Consider the following 26,505-nt stretch of genomic DNA (forward strand, 5'->3'; position numbering starts at 1 on the left):
CGGTACTGTGGATCTGAGTTGAGGAGCTGTAGTCCACAGCTGCAGACATTGTACCACATCTAAGAAACTTACCTGGACATTTTGCTTTGGGGTGGGAGGGGGGTGGCACCTCTCAGACTGGATAATTAAAATTTAGTCTGTGAACAGGGACAGAGGTTGTTACTGTAGGTGAGTCAGGTATGGCAACCAAAGGGGTAGTTCTCAAGGAACCTCAGGCCCTGCAGTTGTTCAACAGTTGCACCACTCTTGAAAGTGTGTAGACCAGAGTGGGGAATGCAAGGACAGTGGGAAGAGGAAATATAAATGTAGTAGTGGAAGGATACTGTATAATTAAGGGGATAGATACTGATCTCTGCAGCCATGGGTGTGAGTTCCAAGGCTGTGTTGCCTGCCTGCTGCCAGGGTTAACCTCCTCAAGGCTAGACAGGAACTTGGAGTGGGAGGGAAGGGATATAGTTGTCATCATCCAAATTGGTATCAATAACACTGATAGGACTGAAAAGGAGTTTCTGATGAAAGAATTTGAACAATTAGGGACCAAGTTAAAAAGCAGAACCTACAAGATAGTAATCTCAGGATTACTACCTGAGCCATGGACAAACTGGCACAGAGTAAATAAAGCTAAGGAATTAAATGCATAATGCTGATCATTCAAAACCAGCTTTGCTCGGCAGGACAAGTTGCTTGTATGTCTAAAATTAGACTTTGGAATCCCTATCCCAGCAAAAGTGCAGGAAAATTGTGTTAAAGTAGAAAATCAGCAATGGTCTTATTGAATGGCAGAGCTGAATGTCTTCCTCCTGGTCCATTTGTTATGTCCGTAAGCCTAACATCTGTGGTAGGTAAGTTACTTGAGAAGATTCTGAGGGATATGACATAAATGCATTTGGAAAGACAGGGTTTGATTAGGAGTAGTCAGCATGGCGTTTTGCATGGGAGACCATGCCTCACAAATTTGTTACAGTTCTTTGACGAAGTGACCAGGAAGGTTGATGATGACAGGGCAGTATACGTGGTCTATGTGGATTTCAGTAAGGCCTTTGATAAGGTCGCTCATGGTAGGCTGCTCTGGAAGGTTAAATCTCATGGAATTCAGGGCGAGCTGGCAAATTGGATACACAATTGGCTTGATGGTAGGAAGCAAAGGGTAATAGTGGAAGGATGCTTATTGGACTGTGATGAGAGGGGTGCCTCAGGGGTCGGTGCTGGGCCCATTGCTGTTTGTTATCTATATCAATGATGTGGATGAGAATGTACAAGGCATGATTAGTAAGTTTGCAGATGACACTAAAACAGGCGGTATCATAGACAGTGAAGAACGTCATCAGAAATTGCAGCAGGAACTTGATGAGCTGGGGAAGTGGGCCGAGAAATGGCAAATGGAGTTCAATATATCGAAGTGTGAGGTGTTGCATTTTGGAAAGTCAAATCAAGGTAGGAGTTTCATGGTGAATGGTAAGGTCATAAGGAGTGTAGTGGAACAGAGGGACCTTGGAGTTCAGATGCACAGTTCTCTAAAAGTGGAGTCACAGGTAGGCAGGGCAGTGAAGAAGGCTTTTGGCACAGTGGCCTTCTTCAGTCAGGGCATTGAATATAGAAGTTGGGAAGTTATGTTGCAGTTGTACAGAACGTTAGTGAGGCTGCACTTGGAGTATTGTGTTCAGTTTTGGTCACCTTGCTATAGGAAGGATGTTATTAAACTGGAAAGAGTGCAGAAGAAATTTACAGGGATGTTGTCAGGACTCGATGGTCTGAGTTACAGGGAGAGATTGGACAAGCTGGGACTTTTTTCTTTCGAGCATAGGAGACTGAGGGGAGATTTTATAAAAGTCTATAAGATGATGAGAGGCATGGAGAGGGTGAATGCACTCAGTCTTTTTCCCAGGGTTGGGGAATCGAGGACTCGAGGGCATCAGTTTAAGGTGAGAGGGGAAAGAATAAATGGGAACCTGAGGGGCATTGTCTTTTTATAGAGGGTGGTACACATTTGGAAGTGGAAGTAGTTGAGGCAGGTACATTGACAACATTTCAAAAGCATTTGGACAAATACATGGATAGGAAAGGTTTGGAAGGATATGAGCCAAGTGCAGGGAAATGGGGTTACTGTGGATGGACATTTTGGTCGGCATGGACCAGTTTGGGCTGAAAGGCCTGTTTCTGTGCTGTAGGACTCTATGACTCTATGATTGGTTCGGGAGGAATGGGTTTCAGTTCACAGGGCACTGGTATCAGTGAAGGGAATAGAAGGGAAAAGGGAGACTTGGGTTCTTGGGTAGAAGGGAGCTGTTCCAGTGGGATGGGCTTCAGTTGAACCATGTTGGGACCAGGCTCCTGGTGAACCGAATAACTAGTGCCGTAGAGAGGGCTCTAAACTAAATGGAGGGGATACATAGGCTTACAAAGCAAGAGATAATGACAGCATTTCAGGGCAGCTATTTACATAATGATACCCAGAGTTGGACAGGAAGGGGCAGAGCGCTCAAACATAGAAAAACATCAGCAAATAGGATCAAAGGTGAGAAAAGTGATAAAAAGGCTAAATTAATGGCTCTACTTAAATGCATGTTGCATTTGGAAAAAAATAAATGCATTAACAGTAAAAATGGATATTCTAGTCATTACAGAGACATGGCTACAAGGAGATCAAAGCTAGGAACTATATATATTCAAGGGTAAGTGGCTTTTTAAAAGGACAGACAGGAAGAAAAAGTTAGTGGTAGCTTTATTAGTACTGGATGGAATACAAGAAATAGCAAGAAATGATTTGAAGATAGAGAATCCATATGGGTGGAGGTAAAATAGAACAAGGGGAAGAAGACACTGGTAGGTGTAGATAATAGGTTCCCTAATAGTAACTACACTGTAGGACAGAGAATGCATCAGAAGATAATGAAGGCATGTTAAAAAAAAAGGCAGTATATTAATCATGGGTGAATTTAATCTTCATAAGGTCAGTTAGCTCAGTTGGCTGGATGGCTGTTATGCAATGAGAGTGATGGCAACAGCGTGGGTTCAATTACCACACCAGCTGTTACCATGAAGGATTCTCCTGTCAATCTCTCCCTTTGCCTGAGGCATCGTGAACTTCAGGTTAAACTGCCACCAGTTGTTGCTATCCAATGAGAGAGCAGCTCTATCATCTGGTAAGGTTATGATGACTTTGCCTTTTTAAAATCTTCATGTACACTGAGAAAATCAAATTGCTAGAGGTAACCATGAGGAAGAATTCATAGAGTGAATTTGGGAAATTTCCTGGAATACTATGCTGTGGATCCAACCAGGGCTCAGGCTATTATAAATCAGTCAATGTGTAATGGTTTAATAAACAATCTCAAAGTAAAATATCCCCTAGTAAACAGTGACCATAACACGGTAGAATTTAGCATCAGTTTGAGAGTGAAAAGCGTGGGTCAGCAACAAATGTGGAAAACATAATTACAAATGGATGAGGGCAGAGTCATCTGGCTGGACTGGGAAAGTAGTTTAGCAGAAAAGAAGATCAATGATAGATGTTTAAGAAAATAATTCATGACACACCAACAAAGATGTATCTCTGAAGGAGAAAGATTCTAGGGAGGGAGATAATCAGACCATGATTAACCACGAAAGTTAAGGATAGTATAAAATTAAAAGAAAAGAAAACATGTAATGTGGCAATGATTAGTGGTAAGTTAGAATATGGGAAACAAGAGCAAAAGGGAAGTACAGCACAGGAACAGGCCCTTTGACCCTCCAAGCCAGTGCCGATCATCATGCCCTAACTAAACTATAAAACAAACCTTCTGCCCTTATTCAGTCTGTATCCCTCTATTCCCTCCCTATTCATGTAACCAATCAGATGCCTCTTAAATGCTGCCAATATGCCTGCTTCTGGCAATGCCTTCCAGGCTCCTACCACTCTCTGCATGAAAAACTTCCCTCGTGCATCTTGCTTAAACTTGCCACCCTCTCACCTTGACCCTGTGTCCCCTTGTAATTGAAACTTCAACCCTTGGAAAAAGCCTATGACTATCTACCCTCGCTATGCCGCTCATCATTTTGTAGCCCTCTATCAGGTCCCCTCTCAGTTGCCATCTTTCCAGTGAAAACAGTCCTAATCTTTTTAACCTTTCCTCATAGCCAGTGCCCTTAAGACCAGGCAACATCCTGGTGAACCTTCTCTGCAGTCTCTCCAAAGCTTCCACGTCCTTCTGGTAGCATGGCAACCAAACCTCATGATTTTATAAACTTCCATAATGGCACCTCTCAGCCTCTGATGCTCCAGGAAAAACAGTTCCAGCCTATTCAGCCTCACCCTATAGCTCAAGCCCTTCAATCCAGGCAACATCCTTGAAAATCTTTTCTGAACCCTTTCAAGTTTCACAACATCCTTCCAATAGGAGGAAGACCAGAATTGCACACAATATTCCAAAAATGGCCTAACCAATGTCCTGTCCATGATCTCCCAACTCCTATACTCAATGCTCTGACCAATATACAGGTTAGAAAGGTATGGGGTCCCGGAAGTCAAGATTTGTCCACTCAATTTAGAATTTGCACTGCAAAGCAAGTGCTCATTGATCAGGCTTGGGTTCCAGTCAGAGGGTTCTTGTGGTGTAGTGGTAGTATTCCTACCTCTGAGCCAGGAGGCCCAGGTTCAAGTTCCACCTGCTCCGGAGGTGTGTAATAACATCTGAATGAATATTTTATTGTCACGTGTAATTTACAGTGAAAAAATACAATAAATGCAGTGAAAAGCTTCCACTGTTGCCATGATCCAGTGCCATTTTGAACAGTTTAAGAATAATGAAAAAAAAATGTGAGAGAGTCCATAACTTTTCCGCCACTGCTTTGACATCACCAGCATGGACCCAAACAACATTGAAGTTGCCATTCCTCTGGCACCATATTTTGCCGCTGGGCCTGCCTTGCTGATGTAGCAGCCAATGCCAGATCCTGTGTTCGCCTCTTCAAGTAGCTGCCTCCTCGAGACTGCTGCCAGAGTCCTGCTCCTGGCTTACCAGCTGCCACCATATTCCAGGTCCTGACAAAGCTGCCTTCCTTGTCGATGCTGCTCTGACTGAGCTCTCCCCAGAAGGTAAGTAGAAGCAAAAACTAACAAGGTAAAAAAAATGCGAAAAGAAGAAAAAAGAAAAGCAGACAGAATGGACCAACCCTGGGCTCAGAAACCCAGACGCTGCCGATCTTTCAACAAATTGAATAAAAAATATCTGCATTCCAGACAGATGGGGAAGAGGTTGGTAGAGAACATAGGTCAAGGTATGTCCACACCATTGAGGGGTTTGCAAGCAACCCCAGAGCTTGGGATGCCCATTGTCCTGTGGTGGTGGTGGGGAATTGCAAAGGCCTGTGAGGGGGACGGTCAGAGGAAGGTTGTGGGATTAGTGGGGGAAAGGTTAGAGGCCTGGCAAATTGATTGGCAGCCACATGGGGAAACCTCGGGGATTGTCTGATTGCAGGAACTGTCCAGGTCGAGAGGCAGGCTCCAGGACATAAGCATAATGTTGCTCACCTCCTGGATCATTATCATATTTAAAATACCTATCTGCCTCCATGGAGCAGTTTGGGTCACTCAGCCCCTTTCAGTATGTCAGTTAAAGCAAGAATGGACTTTAACCCACTCTCCCCAGCCCAAACCCACTTACTTTTTGTGTGATTAAAATCCCTCCAACTAAATCTTGCCTCTAGTTAAAAGCAAGTGGTGTTCATTGTCAAGTAGCCAGAATGTGCCCACTGATGTGCAGTGATGAGGTTAGGAATTGGTTTCGTTTTTCCAAATTGCCTAGGAGGCTTGGAAAGGCTGTTTTGTTGACATTCTGATGCATCCCAACAACAGGCCTAGCAAGGTACACTTTATGTTAGAGTTAGAATATACATGGGCAATAGAAAGAGTGGACAAACTTTTTTTACTTTCTCTGCTCTATGAAGTATTTGAACTGCAAAGTTCATTAACAACTTTGAAAAACTGACCTAAGAAGAGCAATGGAGAGTGTGTTAGAAATACTATGTCACCTTAAACCAAACCAGGTCAAAACCTACATAAGACCCATTTGCCCCATTTTGCTGAGGTTGCCACCTGTCACTCATTGAGGTTCTGACAAAGGGAGAGTCACACTTTGTGCCTGTTTTGGTCATCTTGATGCATTTTGGCACAAATCCCATCATGACATCCAATATGTTAGACAGCTTAGATATTAAGAATAAAGACTCTGCAATTTATTACTTTTCATGACTTCAATATGTCCAAAAGCATTTTACAGAATTACAGTAATTTTGAAGGAAATGAACAGCCAGTTTGTTCAGAACAAGCACAACAATGCGATAATAACCAGATGCTCAGCTTTTATGATGTTGACTGAGGGATAAATATTATGAATCACCAGGGAAAACTCCCCAGCATTAATGCAATTAAGACTTTCTTGCTTTAAACACGTAGGCAACATTACAGTTTGTTTTGACCTTTGAATTACCAGATAACAATTCAATGACTTTCAAAAAATTGCTATGCTTAATGGATTTCATTTATTTCTACTCACAAATACTGATTTAAAATAGTTACAAAAGTGAGGATTGCAGATGCTGGAGATCAGAGTCGAGAGAGAGGTGCTGGAAAAGCACAGTGTATCAGGCAGCATCCGAGGAGCAGGAAAATCGATGTTTCGGGCACAAGCCATTCCTGCTCCTCGGATGCTGCCTGATCTGTGCTTTTCCAGCGCCACACTCTCGACTTAAAATAGTTACAGAAAAGTTAAAATGGTTACAGAAACTGATTATAAATTTAGTAGGTTGAGAAAGAAAAAAGCGGAAAATAGTGAAAACAAAACCAAAGAACTACTTTTGTTACTTTATTCCCCAAAAATGGTAGCTTCATTAAGATCAAGCACTAGATTGGTCAAATATGTTACCAGTAAACTCAATTAAACAATCACCAAAGTGTCCAGCTCCTGTTGATTGTAGACAACGTCCTTCATATTTGGTTCGACCTCCTCCTCTTTCCCTTGACGTTAACCTAAGACAGCAGACAGTGTCTCATTTTAATGGTTCGTCTGATAATGCAACATTCTCTCAGTATTACCTTGTAACAGTTCAGCATCCCCTCAATACTTACCCTCTGACAATGCCCGCTCCCTCAGTATTGACCCTCTGACAATGCCCGCTCTCTCAGCACTGACCCCCTGACTGTGCCCACTCCCTCAGTATTGACCCTCTGACAGTGCCCGCGCTCTCAGCACTGACCCTCTGACTGTGCCCACTCCCTCAGCACTGACCCCCTGACAGCACCCGCTCCCTCAGTATTGACCCTCTGACAGTGCCCGTTCCCTCAGCACTGACCCTCTGACTGTTCCCATTCCCTCAGCACTGACCCCCTGACAGCACCCACTCCCTCAGTATTGACCCCCTGACAGCACCCGCTCCCTCAGTATTGACCCTTTGACAGTGCCCGCACTCTCAGCACTGACCCTCTGACTGTGCCCGCTCCCTCAGCACTGACCCTCAGAGTGAAACATCTTCAGCATTGCTCTACAGTAGTGCCAGCTGGGATCTTTATGCTTAATCTCGAGTGGGATTTAAGCTAACAATTTTCTGATTCTGAGACAGTAGTGTTGCCACTGAGCTACGTATGTACTGTATGCGGTCCTTGATGCAAGAAAGCCAAACATTTTTAGCATAAAAAGCTGCTTCTTTCAATATAACGTTTTGCTGATAGAAGTTCAGATGCTTTTAATAAAAAATGAACAAAAGAAGTTATTTGTGTGTGGTTACTGTCTTTAGTATTGGACAAAAGCTTCCATTCTGTCTTCTGCCTGCTGCCTCCTGCCGCCCTCTTCTCGAATGTCTCCCCGGGGGAAGGATATTATTTTTCGGTTCGATCTGGGCGCCACGCCACCCCCGCCTCCTCCCCCGGACGGACACGCGTCATTCGCCAATCTCTCTCTCGTGTAGGAGGCATGAACCGAGCCGGGAATATCCAGAACCCTCTCCAGCAAAAGATCAACAGACAAAAAAACACCCATCAGTTAGACGGCAGATCAAAAAGTAGCAACGGGGTGGAAGCGGCACAGAGATCCGGTCTGTTCATTTTAGTCAGTGGGTGCTCCCAAGGACTGAGATCTCACAGGAACTACCTAACATCACATCAGCCGGTCTGGCCGCCAGAGTCCGCAGGGCAACTTTAACCAAGCATCAATATAAAGGTAAAGCAGATCTAGACTGGTATATTTCACACTGTGCTAATTCAGAGGTTTCAGCCTTGATAAAGGGTCACTGGACTCTACACGTTAACTCAGCTGTCTCTCCACAGATGCTGCCAGACCTGCTGAGTTTCTCCAGCAATTTCTGTTTTTGTTTTGGAGAAAATGTACTCTCTATTTTCTCCTGCTTGACAATAGTTGTAAGGTTTCGTATTCTAGTGGGACTGAGAACGGTGGAAAAGGCGTGAACGTTCTTTTAAGATAGCCACAGAATTAACTGACACTAAATCACACCTGCCAAAACAACTGCATGGTATATTCTATAATCTGTTCTGCTAATTGCAAGTTGGCTTTACACTGATATATTGAAATTGTTCAATAATTTGAATTAAATGTAAATATCATAAGAAAGTGGAATAATTAAAGAAAATTAATTATTGGGCAGATTGAATTTAGCAACTTTGAATTAAGATGAGGATTCTGTTTATTGTGTGCAGGAGCATAAAAAATGTTGAATTAGCAATAATCATACAGTCCACTGATCTATAATAGCTAAATGTAATGCATATACAGACTGTGTAATATATACACTGCATGTAATACTGTGTGTAGTTTACATTGATTGTATATAATACATAGTGGTGCTGGAATATGGTGGTGACAGTGTTGTATGGCATCATCACCCAATAATACATGTTTATATTTCAATGGGTGACTAGTACTAGAGAAAGTACTGGACTGAAGTTGTAAAATATAAGCTTTTGTTTTGTAACAGTATTAAGCAGATTTCCTGTTTGCTTTGTAGTTATTCAATTTTCCTCCCCATTTTATTGCAATATTTAGACTAAATTTATTTTGGCATGATGCTGCTCCTACACTTGGGGAGGATCTTCTCATACCTGTCTCTCATTCCTGGGGAGGAGGCAAAGAAAGCTGGTCAGCCAATCAGTGACATGTCTCCCATCTCTGCCTCCGAACCATCCTTTCTCATTGTTGTTCCTCCTAAATTCCAAATGCCCTCCTACAAATTCTTCCTGCTCACTGCCTGCTCACCAAATCGATATTAAGACTAATCCTTTCCACGATCATTAAACTACAATTTTTATGTGCTACAGACTTTTAGAAGCTAGTCTTGATGTCATCTAGTCACTTCTATTTTTATTTCATTGCCTTTAGTACTCTCCTTTCCCCTTACAAAGATGCAATAAGAATCAAATTCACCAGTGCTCACTTTATCCAATTAATGTTGTGATCACATGCATCATTTTTTTCCAACTCCTGCAGTTTAGAGATTCAGCAATAGTTAATGGATGGTTTAAAGATCCAGCTGGTATTAATGGAATAGTCAGGGGTCCTGCACTCTTTGGGGATCTTGTGCTGCATTGGTAATGTCCCCAGCCCTGGACCAAGAAACCTAAGTTCAAGTCCCACTTACACCAGAAGTGTAATAACACCGCTGAACAGGTTGGATAGAAAATACCTCACTGATAGGAGATATGATTTCAATGCTAGAATTGTACTCAGTGTGGGTCACCAATGGGTGTATAACGCATTGATTCCAGCTGTTCCTAATAGGTGGATCAGGGATCTAGCTGCTACTTTCCACCCCCAACCCAACCATCTGTTGTCCTATCTGCCATTAAGGCTTTTTCTAAATTAACAAAGGGTGAGCAATGACCTTGTTCCATGGTTGCCCCAGTCAGCACAGCTGCAACAAATTTTTACCAGAGCTTATTGTTTAGCTGCCAAGGAATGCCCTGGAGTCAAGCATTAGGTGAGATCCCAATGAAAACTGCACTGATCAAAAAGTCCTTGATTACTATTTTTGGTAGAAGCCCACATTGTGTCCACTCTGGCCACTATCTGCCTGTGAGAATCATTACATGAATTCTTTATCATGTGTACAGGGCTGAGAGAAAGAGCAAGAATTATTTTGCCAATCCTACAAGTTGGGCCCTAGCCTCTGCCAGTCTACCACTCTTCCCAGTGCCACAGGAGCCATTCAGCCGAGCAGGTCAGAACCATCCCCATGGACAGACGTTCTGGCCAGGCTGCCCTGAGGCTCTCCAGTTACTGCCATAGCCGGCCAGCGTCATTTGAAAGCCAAAAAATGAAACAAAGCGCCGAACTAACTGCTTTGTTGATCCGATCATTTATTTTAAACACGTTTCCTGCCCAGTGAAAACAAACCTTGAGAGCAGTTGGGCAATGCTTGCAAAATGGTGACACTCACCAGTGTCTTGACTTTATGTTTCTTTCGATGGAACGTGTGGGCCCCTGTGTTCTTCCCCTGAAAAAGGACGAGGTTTGTTCTGATTTATGAGACTAAAAACCGCGTTCTTTACTCACAGGTTCAGCAGCGAGTCCCCCGCAATGTCTTTGCCACGGACCCTTGGTGAACTGCAGCTGTACCGTGTCCTGCAGAGGGCCCATCTGCTGCCCTATTATAATACCTTCATCCAGCAGGGAGGGGATGATGTGCAGCAGCTCAGTGAGGCGGATGAGGAGGAGTTCCTGGAAATCATGTCCCTGGTTGGCATGGCGACGAAGCCTCTCCATGTGCGAAGGCTCCAGAAGGCCTTGCAGGAGTGGGTCGTGAACCCAGCCGTTTTCAACCAGCCTCTGGCCTCTGTTCCCCTCAGTAGCTTCTCTGCGTCGAAACTGATTAATGCATCTTCACGGGAGTCAAAGAAGAGACCGGTCAGCAGCAGCAGAGGCGCTACTCCTGCAAAGCAAGGCAAACATTTGCAGAGTTTCAGCACTGCATCAGCAAGGAGCATCAGCCCCAAATCCCCATCCGATGGGAGGGAGGATTTCTCAGTGCAGTTTCCTGGTGAAGAGTGCCAACCGCCAGAACCTGACAGCAGCGTCCCAGGGAACGACCCCACATCTCCCCGAGAGAGCCCCACCCAACTGGGCACAGCGCAGACGATTACGGACAGCGTCCGGCACACGATGAAGACTTTCCCCAAATGTTACCCCGATGAATTTTTGAAACTGAATAAAAAGTTTGCAAAATCTGTCGGTCTCATCTTCCGAACGGATGACAATAATAATCCCGCGAAGGAGGAGGATATCTGGAAGTCCGGTGGGCGATCCGAGTGGAAGCGCGGGAACAGCAGGCAGCTGTCAAAATACGAGGTTGGGAACTCTGTAAATAACAACAGTTCTCTGAGAGAAAAGAAGTGAGAGGGTGGTTTATTAAAATACAGTTGTGGGGAGGGGGATTAAAGGAGTGAACCCACTCCCTTCACACTTGTACGGTTGTGTGTCTGGGCTGCTACAGTGAAATAAAAAGACAGGTCTTTAGAACAATTTATTTTGGCAATGCTGACAATGAACTTAAATGGAATCTTTCAAGTCTGATACCTTTAATTCAGGCTTTAACGTGTGTCGTGGACAGCTGCTGGGCACAACCGAACATGGATGGCCAGATTTTAAAGCTGCAGTGAAATGTTAAGAAATTAGAGCAGTTGATAAACAGCTTGCCTTTTTTTAATCGAGAAGGATAGGGCCTTGGAGTGTGGGGCATCACCGAGTTAGCGAAAAGAACCAAGAAGAGGAATGGTTAGGTGATGCTAACAAGAAATAGCAGAATCAATGATAACTTTTAAAATGGATATGGACAAGTATTTTAAACCATTTTTAAATAAAGAAAGTACAGCGAAAGGGACTAAGGAAAGATCTCTTCTTGAGTTTTGTTTAAAATTTGTACATTGTACCAGAAAGGGAAAAGTAGACAGAATAAGGAGCTGCACAGTTTTGAGGATCTGGGACAAAGTAAGTTCCTTGTGCTTGTGGAAAGGAGCAACTCCGGCAATCGTTTGAGTTTTGAAATGGACGGAATCTCACAGCGCCAGGGCCCGGGATTCGATTCCAGCCTCGGGGAGCCTGTCCATGTGGAGTTTGCACGTTCTCCCCATGTCTGCATGGGTTTCCTCCGGGTGCTCTGGTTTCCTCCCACAGTCCAAAGGTGTGCAGGTCAGGGTGAATTCGCCGGGATAAATTGTCCCGTAATGCCCAGGGATGTGCAGGTTAGAGTGGATTGGCCATGCTAAACTGTCCCGTAGTGCCCAGGAATGTGTAGGTGAGGGTGGATTGGCCGTGCTAAACTGTCCCGTAGTGCCCAGGAATGTGTAGGTGAGGGTGGATTGGCCGTGCTAAACTGTCCCGTAGTGCCCAGGAATGTGTAAGTGAGGGTGGATTGGCCGTGCTAAATTGTCCCGCAGTGCCCAGGAATGTGTAGGTTTGGGTGGATTGGCCATGCTAAATTGTCCCGTAGTGCCTGGGGACGTGCAGGTTAGGGTGGATTGGCCGTGCTAAATTGTTGCGTAGTGCCCAGGAATGTAGGTTAGGGTGGATTGGCTGTGCTAAATTGTTGCGTAGTGCCCAGGAATGTAGGTTAGGGTGGATTGGCCGTGCTAAATTGTCCCGCAGTGCCCAGGGACGTGCAGGTTAGGTTGGGTTGGCCGTGCTAAATTATCCCATAGTGCCAAAGAATGTGCAGGTTAGGATGGATTGGCCGTGCTAAATTGTCCCGTAGTGTCCAGGGATGTGCAGGTTAGGGTGGATTGGCCATGCTAAATTGTCCCATAGTGTCCAGGGATGTGCAGGTTAGGATGGGATTGGCCGTGTTAAATTGTTCTGTAGTGCTCAGGGATGTGCAGGTTAGGGTGGATTGGCCGTGTTAAATTGTCACATAGTGCCCAGGGATGTGTAGGTTAGGGTGGGTTGGCCGTGCTAAATTGTCCCGTAGTGTCCAGGGATGTGCAGGGTGGGTGGATTGGAGTGCTAAATTGTTCCGTAGTGCTCAGGGATGTGCAGGAAACGGTGGATTGGCCGTGTTAAATTGTCCCATAGTGTCTAGGGATGTGCAGGAAAGGGTGGATTGGCCATGTTAAATTGTCCCGTAGTGCCCAGGGATGTGCAGATTAGGGTGGATTGGCCATGCTAAATTGTCCCGTAGTGCCCAGGAATGTGTAGGTGAGGGTGGATTGGCCGTGCTAAATTGTCCCGTAGTGCCCAGGGATGTGCAGGTTAGGGTGGATTGGCCATGCTAAATTGTCCCGTAGTGCCCAGGGATGTGCAGGTTAGGGTGGATTGGCCATGCTAAATTGTCCCGTAGTGTCCAGGGATGTGCAGGCTAGGGTGGATTGGCCATGCTAAATTGTTGCGTAGTGCCCAGGAATGTAGGTTAGGGTGGATTGGCTGTGCTAAATTGTCCCGTAGTGCCCAGGGATGTGCAGGTTAGGGTGGATTGGCCGTGCTAAATTGTCCCGTAGTGCCCAGGGACGTGCAGGTTAGGTTGGGTTGGCCGTGCTAAATTATCCCATAGTGCCAAAGAATGTGCAGGTTAGGATGGATTGGCCGTGTTAAATTGTCACATAGTGCCCAGGGATGTGCAGGTTAGGGTAGGTTGGCCGTGCTAAATTGTCCCGTAGTGTCTAGGGATGTGCAGGAAAGGGTGGATTGGCCATGTTAAATTGTCCCGTAGTGCCCAGGAATGTGTAGGTTTGGGTGGATTGGCCGTGCTAAATTATCCCGTAGTGCCCAGGGATGTGCAGGTTAGGGTGGATTGGCCATGCTAAATTGTCCCGTAGTGCCCAGGGATGTGCAGGCTAGGGTGGATTGGCTGTGCTAAATTGTTGCGTAGTGCCCAGGGATGTGCAGGTTAGGGTGGATTGGCCGTGCTAAATTGTCCCGTAGTGCCCAGGGATGTGCAGGTTAGGGTGGATTGGCCGTGCTAAATTGTCCCGTAGTGCCCAGGGACGTGCCGGTTAGGTTGGGTTGGCCGTGCTAAATTATCCCATAGTGCCAAAGAATGTGCAGGTTAGGATGGATTGGCCGTGCTAAATTGTCCCGTAGTGTCCAGGGATGTGCAGGTTAGGGTGGATTGGCCATGCTAAATTGTCCCGTAGTGTCCAGGGATGTGCAGGTTAGGATGGGATTGGCCATGTTAAATTGTTCTGTAGTGCTCAGGGATGTGCAGGTTAGGGTGGATTGGCCGTGCTAAATTGTCCCGTAGTGCCCAGGAATGTGTAGGTGAGGGTGGATTGGCCGTGCTAAACTGTCCCGTAGTGCCCAGGAATGTGTAGGTGAGGGTGGATTGGCCGTGCTAAATTGTCCCGCAGTGCCCAGGAATGTGTAGGTTTGGGTGGATTGGCCATGCTAAATTGTTCCGTAGTGCCTGGGGACGTGCAGGTTAGGGTGGATTGGCCGTGCTAAATTGTTGCGTAGTGCCCAGGAATGTAGGTTAGGGTGGATTGGCTGTGCTAAATTGTTGCGTAGTGCCCAGGAATGTAGGTTAGGGTGGATTGGCCGTGCTAAATTGTCCCGCAGTGCCCAGGGACGTGCAGGTTAGGTTGGGTTGGCCGTGCTAAATTATCCCATAGTGCCAAAGAATGTGCAGGTTAGGATGGATTGGCCGTGCTAAATTGTCCCGTAGTGTCCAGGGATGTGCAGGTTAGGGTGGATTGGCCATGCTAAATTGTCCCGTAGTGTCCAGGGATGTGCAGGTTAGGATGGGATTGGCCGTGTTAAATTGTTCTGTAGTGCTCAGGGATGTGCAGGTTAGGGTGGATTGGCCGTGTTAAATTGTCACATAGTGCCCAGGGATGTGTAGGTTAGGGTGGGTTGGCCGTGCTAAATTGTCCCGTAGTGTCCAGGGATGTGCAGGGTGGGTGGATTGGAGTGCTAAATTGTTCCGTAGTGCTCAGGGATGTGCAGGAAACGGTGGATTGGCCGTGTTAAATTGTCCCATAGTGTCCAGGGATGTGCAGGAAAGGGTGGATTGGCCATGTTAAATTGTCCCGTAGTGCCCAGGGATGTGCAGATTAGGGTGGATTGGCCATGCTAAACTGTCCCGTAGTGCCCAGGAATGTGTAGGTGAGGGTGGATTGGCCGTGCTAAATTGTCCCGTAGTGCCCAGGGATGTGCAGGTTAGGGTGGATTGGCCATGCTAAATTGTTGCGTAGTGCCCAGGAATGTAGGTTAGGGTGGATTGGCCGTGCTAAATTGTCCCGTAGTGCCCAGGGATGTGCAGGTTAGGGTGGATTGGCCGTGCTAAATTGTCCCGTAGTGCCCAGGGACGTGCAGGTTAGGTTGGGTTGGCCGTGCTAAATTATCCCATAGTGCCAAAGAATGTGCAGGTTAGGATGGATTGGCCGTGTTAAATTGTCACATAGTGCCCAGGGATGTGCAGGTTAGGGTAGGTTGGCCGTGCTAAATTGTCCCGTAGTGTCTAGGGATGTGCAGGAAAGGGTGGATTGGCCATGTTAAATTGTCCCGTAGTGCCCAGGAATGTGTAGGTTTGGGTGGATTGGCCGTGCTAAATTATCCCGTAGTGCCCAGGGATGTGCAGGTTAGGGTGGATTGGCCATGCTAAATTGTCCCGTAGTGCCCAGGGATGTGCAGGCTAGGGTGGATTGGCTGTGCTAAATTGTTGCGTAGTGCCCAGGAATGTAGGTTAGGGTGGATTGGCCGTGCTAAATTGTCCCGTAGTGCCCAGGGATGTGCAGGTTAGGGTGGATTGGCCGTGCTAAATTGTCCCGTAGTGCCCAGGGACGTGCCGGTTAGGTTGGGTTGGCCGTGCTAAATTATCCCATAGTGCCAAAGAATGTGCAGGTTAGGATGGATTGGCCATGCTAAATTGTCCCGTAGTGTCCAGGGATGTGCAGGTTAGGGTGGATTGGCCATGCTAAATTGTCCCGTAGTGTCCAGGGATGTGCAGGTTAGGATGGGATTGGCCATGTTAAATTGTTCTGTAGTGCTCAGGGATGTGCAGGTTAGGGTGGATTGGCCGTGTTAAATTGTCACATAGTGCTCAGGGTTGTGCAGGTTAGGGTGGATTGGCCGTGTTAAATTGTCCCATAGTGTCTAGGGATATGCAGGAAAGGGTGGATTGGCCATGTTAAATTGTCCCGTAGTGCCCAGGGATGTGCAGATTAGGGTGGATTGGCTGTGCTAAGTTGTCCCGCAGTGCCCAGGGATGTGCAGGTTAGGGTGGATTGGCCATGCTACATTGTTGCGTAGTGCCCTGGAATGTGCAGGTTAGGGTGGCTTGTCTGTGCTAAATTGGGCAAAAGTGAGGACTGCAGATGCTGGAAACCAGATTGTGGATTAGAGTGGTGAAGTAGTGCTGGAAAAGCACAGCAGGTCTGGCAGCATCCGAGAAGCAGAAAAATTGACGTTTCGGGCAAAAGCCCTTCATCTGAAATGGAGGCAGGGAGACTCCAGGGTAGAGAGATAAATGGGGGGGAGGGGTGGCTGGGAAAAGATAGCAAAGAGTACAATAGGTAGGGATGGAGGTGATAGGTCAGAGAGGAGAGTGGGGGAAGGTAGCCAAGAGTACAATGGGTGAATGGGGGTGGGGATGAACGTGATATGTCAGGGAGGAGGGTGGAATGGATAGGTGGGAAGGGAGTTTGGCAGGTAGGACAGATCATAAGGATGGTGCTGAGCTGGAAGGATGGAGCTGGGGTGAGGTGGGGTGAGGGGAAATGAGGAAACTGGTGAAGTCCACATTGATGCCCTGGGGTTGAAGTGTTCTGAGGCGGAAGATGAGGCGTTCTTCCTCCACGCGTCGGGTGGTGAGAGAGCGGCGGTGAAGGACGCCCAGGACCTCCATGTCCTCGGCAGAGTGGGAGGGGGAGTTGAAATGTTGGGCCACAGGGCAGTGTGGTTGATTGGTGCGGGTGTCCCGGAGATGTTCCCTAAAGCGCTCTGCTAGGAGGTGTCCCAGTCTCCCCAATGTAGAGGAGACCGCATCGGGAGCAACAGATATAATAAATGATATTGGTGGATGTGCAGGTAAAACGTTGATGGATGTGGAAGGCTCCTTTAGGGCCTTGGATAGAGGTGAGGGAGGAGGTGTGGGTGCAGGTTTTGCAATTTCTGTAGTGGCAGGGGAAGGTGCCAGGACAGGAGGGTGGGTTGTTGGGGGGCGTGGACCTGACCAGGTAGTCACGGAGGGAACGGTCTTTTCAGAAGGTGGAAAGTGGCGGGGAGGGAAATATACCCCTGGTGGTGGGGTCTTTTTGGAGGTGGCGGAAATGATGGTGGATGATGTGGTTAATGCGAAGGTTGGTAGGGTGGAAGGTGAGCACCGGGGGGGGGTGGGGGGGGGTTCTGTCCTTGTTACGGTTGGAGGGGTGGGGTCTGAGGGTGGAGGTGCGGGGTGTGGACGAGATGCATTGGAGGGCATCTTTAACCACGTGGGAAAGGAAATTGCGGTCTCTAAAGAAGGAGGCCATCTGGTATGTTCTGTGGTGGAACTGGTCCTCCTGGGAGCAGATACGGCGGAGGCGGAGGAATTGGGAATACGGGATGGCATTTTTGCAGGAGGTAGGGTGGGAAGAGGTGTAATCCAGGTAGCTGTGGGAGTCGGTGGGTTTGTAAAAAAATGTCAGTGTCAAGTCGGTCATCATTAATGGAGATGGAGAGGTCCAGGAAGGGGATGGAGGTGTCAGAGATGGTCGAGGTAAATTTAAGGTCAGGGTGGAAGGTGTTGGTGAAGTTGATGAATTGCTCAAACTCCTCGCAGGAGCACGAGGTGCTTAATTGTCCCGTAGTGCCCAGGGATACACAAGTTAGGGTGGATTGACCTTGCTAAATTGTCCCGCAGTGCCCGGGGATGTGTAGGTTAGGGTGGGATTAGCTGTGCTAAATTATCGCTGAAAATGTGTTGCTGGTTAAAGCACAGCAGGTCAGGCAGCATCCAAGGAACAGGAAATTCGACGTTTCGGGCCAGAGCCCTTCATCAGGAATCAGGCTCTGGCCCGAAATGTCGAATTTCCTGTTCCTTGGATGCTGCCTAACCTGCTGTGCTTTAACCAGCAACACATTTTCAGCTCTGATCTCCAGCATCTGCAGACCTCACTTTTTACTGTGCTAAATTGTCCCGTAGTGTCCAGGGATGTGCAGGTTAGGGTGGATTAGCCATGGGAAGTGCACGGTTCTGGGGATTAGGACAGGGACTGGGGTTGGGTGGGATGCTCTTCGGAGGGTCGGTACAGGCCCGATAGCCTCTTCCCACACTGTCGAGATTCTACGGCAGAATGAGAAACGGAAATATGGGTTTTATGACATTCTGTTAACTCAACTTTTGTAAGTAATGCGGGGAATAAAGGGCAAGTCATCTTCGGCGATAGTGCAAAGCGAGTGCGAGGTCATCTCTATGACGAAATCACCAAATAAAAGTAACATCCTGCCGACTCTGGAGAAAAAAAAATCTGTGGAGAGGACGCCCACCGTTAACGTTTCGAATCTGAAGTCCCACTGAGCTTCTCCAGCACTCGCTGTTTTTATTTGAGGAAATCACCAGCCGGCTCTGGACATCCCAATGGAAAATATAGTGAAGTAGAATTACTCTGTCCCCATCCCTCACTATTAAAAGGCAAATTTCTCAGAATGAATCGTGTTTCTTTAGCACTGCGGGTGAGATAAATAAAGGATAAATAAAGGGTTGGCACTGTGGCACATAACAGTATTGATCAAGTTGCTTGCGAGTGTGCACAATTCTCATTGACGATAATTTCGTTGTCCGGATCTTAAAAATGTAATTTCCTCACAATTCTTCCAGCTTACACTAAGCGACGCTATCATTTGTGCACTTGGCTGTGAGGCACACTCGATTTCCTATATATTTTTAAATGGTTAAACTGTTGACTCCTGCTGTCCTGTTTCCAGTTGACCAGCAATGAGGCGACTGTTCCGTTTTGCACGGTGGATGGCAACTTACTGATCGGGAGAGTCGATTTTCTTTCACTGGCTCAACTGGTGGCTCTGAGGCAAGCACGGTAAGGCAGAGCAGGTTCCCGACCCTTCCCAGGGGTGCACAGAGCAGCTAGGCTTTTGTTGATTCCAAATCCTTTGATTTATTTCAACCTAGAATTTTTCTGTGGCCCTCTAAGTGTTGTTATGACATTGTTGCGAACGAAGTCTCTGAACTCTTGTCTGGCAGACCCTAAATGTAACCTCTGTTTTTCCCGAGTCAGTTGGTGTCGATTCTTGAGGGAGTTCGGACTTTTCAATTGGAAAGCAGATCCTAGTCAGTACACACTGACCCCTGCTGGAAAGTGTGCGTATGTGACTAGGAACAAACAAAGGAAAGAGGGGAGCTGTTGAACGTTGGAAGGGGATATGATAAACTGGGGAAGAAACACAGTTAGTGAGTCTCTAACGAGTGAATATAATTTTAAGATTATCATTAATAGAATGTTTAGAATACAGATCTTTACACAGAGGATCGTTCAGACATGGCATTAAAATGGATGTGGACAAATATTTGAAATAGACGTTTTTTAAAAAATTGAATGCAGACTAAGGAAATAGCTCTCCTTCAATAAGCTTAGGTGTAATGTGCTAAATTACTTCGTTTTTAAAATTCCATGACTGACTGATTCTATGATTGGGGAAGACAAACTTAAAACAAAGTTATTCATCCATGAGAGTCTAGTTTCTTTGGAATCTTCAAATACCCTTTTAAATCATTATTTTCCCTCCAGATTAAACTCAGATGAAGTTCATGGTCCCACTGTGAAGAATATGAAACTTGAGGTATGTCAAGTCTTTGGGTTTATGTATTGGGGTACTGTGCCAGCCTTTTAGGGTGTGAGCAAACTGTTGGGAATTATGGGAAATTGTGAGACTCCGTTATTAAAAAAAAATGGGCGGCACGGTGGCACAGTGGTTAGCACTGCTGCCTCATGGCGCCAGAGACCCGGGTTCAATTCCTGCCTCAGGCGACTGACTGTGTGGAGTTTGCACATTCTCCCCGTGTCTGCATGGGTTTCCTCCGGGTGTTCTGGTTTCCTCCCGCAGTCCAAAGATGTGCAGGTTAGGTAAATTGGCCATGCCAAATTGCCCATAGTGTTAGGTGAAGGGGTAAGTGGAGGGGTATGGGTGGGTTGCGGGCCGCTTCGGTGGGACAGTGTAGACTTGTTGGGCCAAAGGGCCTGTTTCCACACTGTAGATAATCTAATCTAAAAGTGCCAGAACTGGGTAGTGTGTGTCTCAAAGTCCATCAGAATGAGGGTGACACTTGCTCATGGCAAAAACTTGTGTGTGGAGTCTTTTAACATGGGGAGGCTATAGTGCTGCAGTTTCTACATGATTCTGAAACTTCTTCTGCTCTTACTATCTGTTGTAAGTGTGTTGGAAGGGTTTACAGATTGCTAGTCATTCTGTTGACATACCTTCCATTAAATCTTGAAGTGCAATTTGAACCTGGATCTCTGGTCCAGTAGTAGGGATGTTACAATTATTCCAAACTGGGCTGATCCAGTGCCAGGTTGAGGTGGTAGTTCCAGGGGCTAGGTGGTACAGTACCAGGGCTCAGGCAGCACAGTGCCAGAGCTGGAGCAGCACAGCGCCAGAGCTGGAGCAGCACAGCGCCATTGTTGAGGTGATACAGCACCAGCACTGGTCTGGTACAATGCCAGTAACATTTTTAATTATTCAGCTTTTTATTTTCCAAATAGCACCACCTAGAATCTGACTTGAAGCACGCAATGCTGATACAGAGTCAAACAGAATTGATCAAACACCAAGGGAAAGCTTCAGCAGGGTCCAGATGCGACAAAGAGGAGGATACTGGCAGCCTATTCAGGGATAGTCTCTCTGGACAAATGCAAGGTATGTACAACATTTGTTCTACTCTATATTTTCATTCCCTTTTGGGTGGGTAGGGGAGGGTTATTATTATTTATTAAAATAAAACAGTGGATAAATAATAAAACTAACATGCACTGTATTTACTGGTCAGGAGGAGAAATGATACTCACTGTGATTCCATTGAGTAGTCCTTCCTGTCAGAACATCAGTTGTGATCGAGTTGACCCTTTCAATTTTGGCACTCCGATGTGCGAATGGGAGTGGGATCAGGTTTCCTGGCCTCAAAAACCCTTCTAATTCCAGAGGTAGTCACCTCTGTGTAAAGAAAGACTGAATCATGCTTGTGCTGATCTAGCCCTTCAGAACCTTGAGTTGAGAGTGTGGTGCTGGAAAAGCACAGCCAGTCGATTCTCCTGTTCCTCGGATGCTGCCTGACCGACTGCTTTTCCAGTACCACACTGTCGACTCTGATCTCCAGCATCTGCAGGCTTCACTTTGTCCTTCAGAGCTTTGACTCTGTCTTCATGCTCTGGGCCAGCTGCTACTTCCGTTTTGCTATCCCACTGTGTCCGAGACACATCTCTCAGGGTCTGGTTCGGGTGTCTTTTTCTAAGACTGGTGAGGCTAAGTTTACCTAGTTATCCCTCAGAGCTTACCTGTTAGCGTCTGCCTACGGGAATCAGATAGTTTGTCTGCAAAACACTTCTCTTTCCTTGCCAGCTTTAGGGGCGAGTGTCAATTGCCCCACTCCCTGCAACAGGTAGATCAGAATCGGGGTCATTCAGAACCTGTTGGTGTTCGGCATCAGTTCAGGAGTTCAGACACAGTGGCTATCTATTACTCTGCAGTAAACAATTGCCCCAAGATGGAATCTAGATCCATACTGGGATCAGCAGGCTTAGATTGTTGTGTGTTCTGTACGTTAGTAATGGATGTGCGACAGTGGGAAAGAAGTAGAGAACCTTCCATCTATAGATAGTCCACTCCTGCTAACTCAAAGTCAATTTTGCTGTAGAAATGTCTGAATTATCCAATAGTTTGAATACATTGATTTTAATTAAACAGTATAAGGAGTGTTCTGCACAGTTTCAGTTAGAATGAAGAGATCATTTGATTGAAGCATTGTCGACTGTAACAACATTACATCACAAAATACATAACTGGGAAAAGGAGCAAATGTTGTCAAGGAGGCAAATATTTTAGACACAGCAAGATCCCATAAACAGTGAGGTCATGATTGATCAATTTGTGTTGGTGATGTTGGATTGAAGGATAATTATTGATGAGGATAACTCTCTACTTTTCTTCAAAAATAGTCAAGTTGAGGGTATTTAGTCAAGTCTCTGATGTGTTGCCTCCAGATTCAAATATTCCAATGCATCCTGGCTAGCCTCCTATCTTCCACTGTCTACATTAGAGTGGTGCTGGAAAAGCACAGTCAGTCAGGCAACATCTGAGGAGCAGGAAAATCAACGTTTCAGGCAAAAGCCCTTCCTCAGGACTTTTGCCCGAAACATAGATTTTCCTGCTCCTCGGATGCTGCCTGACTGGCTGTGCTTTTCCAGCACCACTCTAATGTAAATTCTGATTTCCAACATCTGCAGTCCTCACTTTTCCCATCTTCCACTGTCCACCAATCTGAGATCATCCAAAACTTTACGACCTGTACTCCTTTTCAGCTCCGTGTCCCATCCACCCATTACTTTCTATGCCCAGTGACCTATATTAACCTGTGGTTAAACAATGTCTTTATTCTAATTGGGACATCTTGCACATGTCTCACTAACCTGATTGAGTTTTTTGAAGATGTAACAAAGGATTGATGAGGGCAGAGTGGTAGATGTGATCTATATGGACTTCAGTAAGGCGTTCGACAAGGTTCCTCATGGGAGACTGATTAGCAAGGTTAGATCTCAAGGAATACAGGGAGAACTAGGCATTTGGATACAGAACTGACTCAAAGGTAGAAGACAGAGGGTGGTGGTAGAGGGTTGCTTTTCAGACTGTGACCAATGGTGTGCCACAAGGATCGGTGCTGGGTCCACTGATTTTTGTCATTTATAATACATGATTTTGATGTGCACATCAGAGATACAGTTAGTGAGTTTGCAGATGACACCAAAATTGGAGGTGTAGTGGACAGTGAAGAAGGTTACCTCAGAGTACAATGGGATCTTGACCAGATGGGCCAGTGGGCTGAAGAGTGACAGACGGAGTTTAATTCAGATAAATGCGAGGTGCTGCGTTTTGGGAAAGCAAACCAGAGCAGGACTTATACACTTAATGGTAAGTTCCATTAATGGGAGTGTTGCTGAACACAGAGACCTTGGAGTGCAGGTTCATAGCTCCTTGAAAGTGGAGTTGCAGGTAGATAGGATAGTGAAGGAGGCGTTTGGTATGCTTTCCTTTATTGGTCAGCGTAGAGTACAGGAGTTGGGAGGTCATGTTGCGGCTGTACAGGACATTGGTTAGGCCACTTTTGGAATATTGCATGCAATTCTGGTCTCCTTCCTATCGGAAAGATGTTGTGAAACTTGAAAGGGTTCAGAAAAGGATGTTGCCAGGGTTGGAAGATTTGAGCTACAGGGAGAGGCTGAATAGGCTGGGGCTGTTTTCCCTGGAGTGTCGGAGGCTGAGGGGTGACCTTATAGACGTTTATAAAATCATGAGAGGCATGGATAGGATAAATAGACAAAGTCTTTTCCCTGGGGTGGGGAAGTCCAGAACTAGAGGGGCATAGGTTTAGGATGAGAGGGGAAAGATGTGAAAGGGACCTAAGGGTCAACGTTTTCATGCAAAGGGTGGTGCATGTATGGAATGAGTTGCCAGAGGAAGTGGTGGAGGCTGGTACAGTTACAGCATTTATGGGTATATGAATAGGAAGGGTTTAGAGGGATATGGGCCAAGTGTTGGCAAAGGGGACTAGATTGGGTTGGGATATCTGGTCGGCATGGACAAGTTGGACCGAAGGGTCTGTTTCCATGCTGTACATCTCTGTAACTCTATCTCTGCTGTCAATTGTGGAACAATTAAAGTGAATGTTTTCAACTACCAAACCTATGGAAGTCTCCCCCCTCTCAATCTCTCTGGTTCTCCTTCCTCCTTTAAAACATACCTCTTTGACCAAGCATTTATGCATTTATCCTAACATGTGCAACTATGTCATATTTTGTTTTATAACATTCCTGTGAAGCACCTTTAGGTGTGTTCAAAATGCTAAATAAATACAAGTTGCTGTGATTGTTGAGTGGGATTTGAACCCATGTATTACAGTCGATGTTAGCTGAATTCACAGTTTGAAAATCTGTGATCGACAAAGTTTTTGCCAGTCTCATCTATTAAGGGATTAAAGTGTTTACAGTTGAGATAGGCTTCGTTTGGCTAAGGTGGTATCACACAACTGGCAAGGCAGACTGACCCCCTGCAGCCATGGGGAGTTCCCAGAGAGGAGGTGACAGTAAGCTAAGAAGTGAGTGTGTTCTCAGGTAGGAGGACTGTGGGGGTGAGATCAGATCTTGATCCAAACACCCACTTCCAAGAGCAGGAGTATATTTCTGAGGGCGAGGGACGAGGGTTGACATTTGGTCTGTGTGTATCACTTGAATTGAACAGAAAAACAATCTAAAGGGAATCCCCAGAACGCTTGAAGTAAGAATGCCCCTGACAAGTTCCTCTCTTCAATCATGTTTATGAATACATCAGATTTACTAAACTGATGTTAAAGAAACATTTGTATTCACATAGCACCTTTCATAACCTCAGGATGACCAAAGTGCTTTGTAGCCAATTATCTCTTTTGTAATAATAGTCCCTGTTTCAATATTGGAAACACAGCAGGCAACTTGCACACAGCAAGTTCCGGCAACAGTCACATGACCATCTGTTTGAGTGATAATGGTTGCTGTCTATGTCACAGAGCAGCTTCCTTCATCCAATCTGTGGCACCTAACCTGTCGGGAATATATCCCTGACGTGGTATGCCACAGCACCTAATCTGCTGTGCTACAGCTGGGTGGCTTTCTTACAGGTCAGGGCAAAATAAATGGAGCCACTCAGTGATGAGGGTAGCAAGGGTTGTAGGGCTATGGGGAAAATCAGGGGATTATGACTATTTGGATAACCTAGCAGAGGCACGATGGGCTGAATGGTTTCCTGTGCTGTATGATTCCTCCCTCCCAATCCTATTATATTGAATGCACCGATAATAACAAAGGTTAATCAGTTCTTGATATGTTCTGAATATAATTGTCTTACTTCCTTTCTTGTTATAGAAGCAGAAACTGGGGAATATCTGAAAGGTAACTAACTGCCAATCAGCTTCTATTATCATTGAGAAGGTACTGAACACAGTGAAAAAGAGAGCAGGAAGACAGTGAAATAATGAAACCAAAGGACTTAATAAACCATAAAAGTAAAAGCTGCAGCAAACGGATGTGAACATGACCACATCAGGATTTAATGCTCACCATTTTCTCAGATCTCTCAGGGAATGCAAGGACCTACACCGTGCAGCAAATTGGAAGTTAAGTCCTCCACTTCAATTTGATATTTGTCTAATTCTACTTTTGGAAAATGGCAAATGCGGCCTGTGGTGCCACTGCACTGTGGATTGGACAGATCAGGTGCTTCTGTAAATGAGATCTGGGCCATTCCGCAAGAATCCTGCTCCATTCCAAGTTCACATTTATCCATTGCTGTTCTTGTACAGAGATGTTTGAGCTTCCACACTGACAAGTCAGGTCTTTATTACTGTCGATTTGTACAGAGTTTCCCTCTGCTAATGGTTAGCTGAAAGTGATTGGAAGGAGAAAGAGTTGGTTCTGGATTTTCAGTAAGACTGAAGTTAGCAATAGGGTATTCCAACACCCAACAGAGATGATATAGGTCTGTATGATTCACTTCATACTTCGCAGTATGTTTACTGACTGTACTTTAAGGGGGACTTGAACCTGTGTTGAAGGATAATTAATTAATATTTAAGAGACCAGAATTCATGGCGCAGGCATTGTATGGGTGATACTGAAATAACTGTACTAAGGTTGGTGTCCTGTCACCAAGTCACCCTTTCTTTACTAGAGCACAGTACACGAGCTGTGACCAGCCAGCTCAGAGTCAGTCCTCAACTGAGGAGATTCTAACCCCAATCAAGAACCTCGTGGTTAACCAGGTCCACCTGGTTCTAATCACGACAGATGCTGATGGGTTTGAAGCTACAGTGAGTTGTTCAAAAACAACCCTCGAAAGATGGGAGTTGACCTGTTGCTCAGTTAATGGAGTGACATAAAACTATCACCCGTCTATCTTAAGTCTCTTGCTTACACAGCGCAATTATTCAGTGTCCTTGAACATTGATTTCAGTTTGCTTTATGTCTACAAATATTCCAGATCCTTATTTGAATTAATTAATTTCGTGAAAAACAAATTGAGACTTTTTGTTTACCGATGATACCAAGCTAACAATGTGGGAGTCAAAAGCTCTACAATTCAATCAGTATTCAAACAAAGAATAAAAAGCTATCACATTCTCCACCTGTTTCAACCTCTGCTTTATCCTAGCTTGTCTTTCTTTTTTAATTGTGGGGAAGCTGTAGTTTATTAAGTCTCCCAATCAAGTTTACTGAGAGACTAGTGTGATGTTTACATGACACTGGAAATGATTCCATAATGTGTTTCCATTAGGATAGATTCTAACCGCCAGTGA

General features: G+C 45.7%; 1 protein-coding gene across 1 annotated transcript; it reads left to right on the forward strand.

Moving 5' to 3' along the window:
* The first annotated feature begins 7,968 nt into the window (after window positions 1-7,968).
* LOC132805780 (NGFI-A-binding protein 2-like) lies at window positions 7,969-26,035 on the forward strand. The gene is made up of 6 exons (XM_060821026.1): window positions 7,969-8,195; window positions 10,544-11,333; window positions 18,879-18,988; window positions 19,697-19,748; window positions 20,672-20,825; window positions 25,076-26,035. The coding sequence occupies exons 2-6, from the start codon at window positions 10,566-10,568 to the stop codon at window positions 25,108-25,110; spliced, it is 1,119 nt and encodes a 372-aa protein (XP_060677009.1). The 5' UTR covers window positions 7,969-8,195; window positions 10,544-10,565; the 3' UTR covers window positions 25,111-26,035.
* Window positions 26,036-26,505: the final 470 nt, after the last annotated feature.

The sequence above is a fragment of the Hemiscyllium ocellatum genome, chromosome X, assembly GCF_020745735.1.
Source record: "Hemiscyllium ocellatum isolate sHemOce1 chromosome X, sHemOce1.pat.X.cur, whole genome shotgun sequence".
Classification (NCBI taxonomy): domain Eukaryota; kingdom Metazoa; phylum Chordata; class Chondrichthyes; order Orectolobiformes; family Hemiscylliidae; genus Hemiscyllium; species Hemiscyllium ocellatum.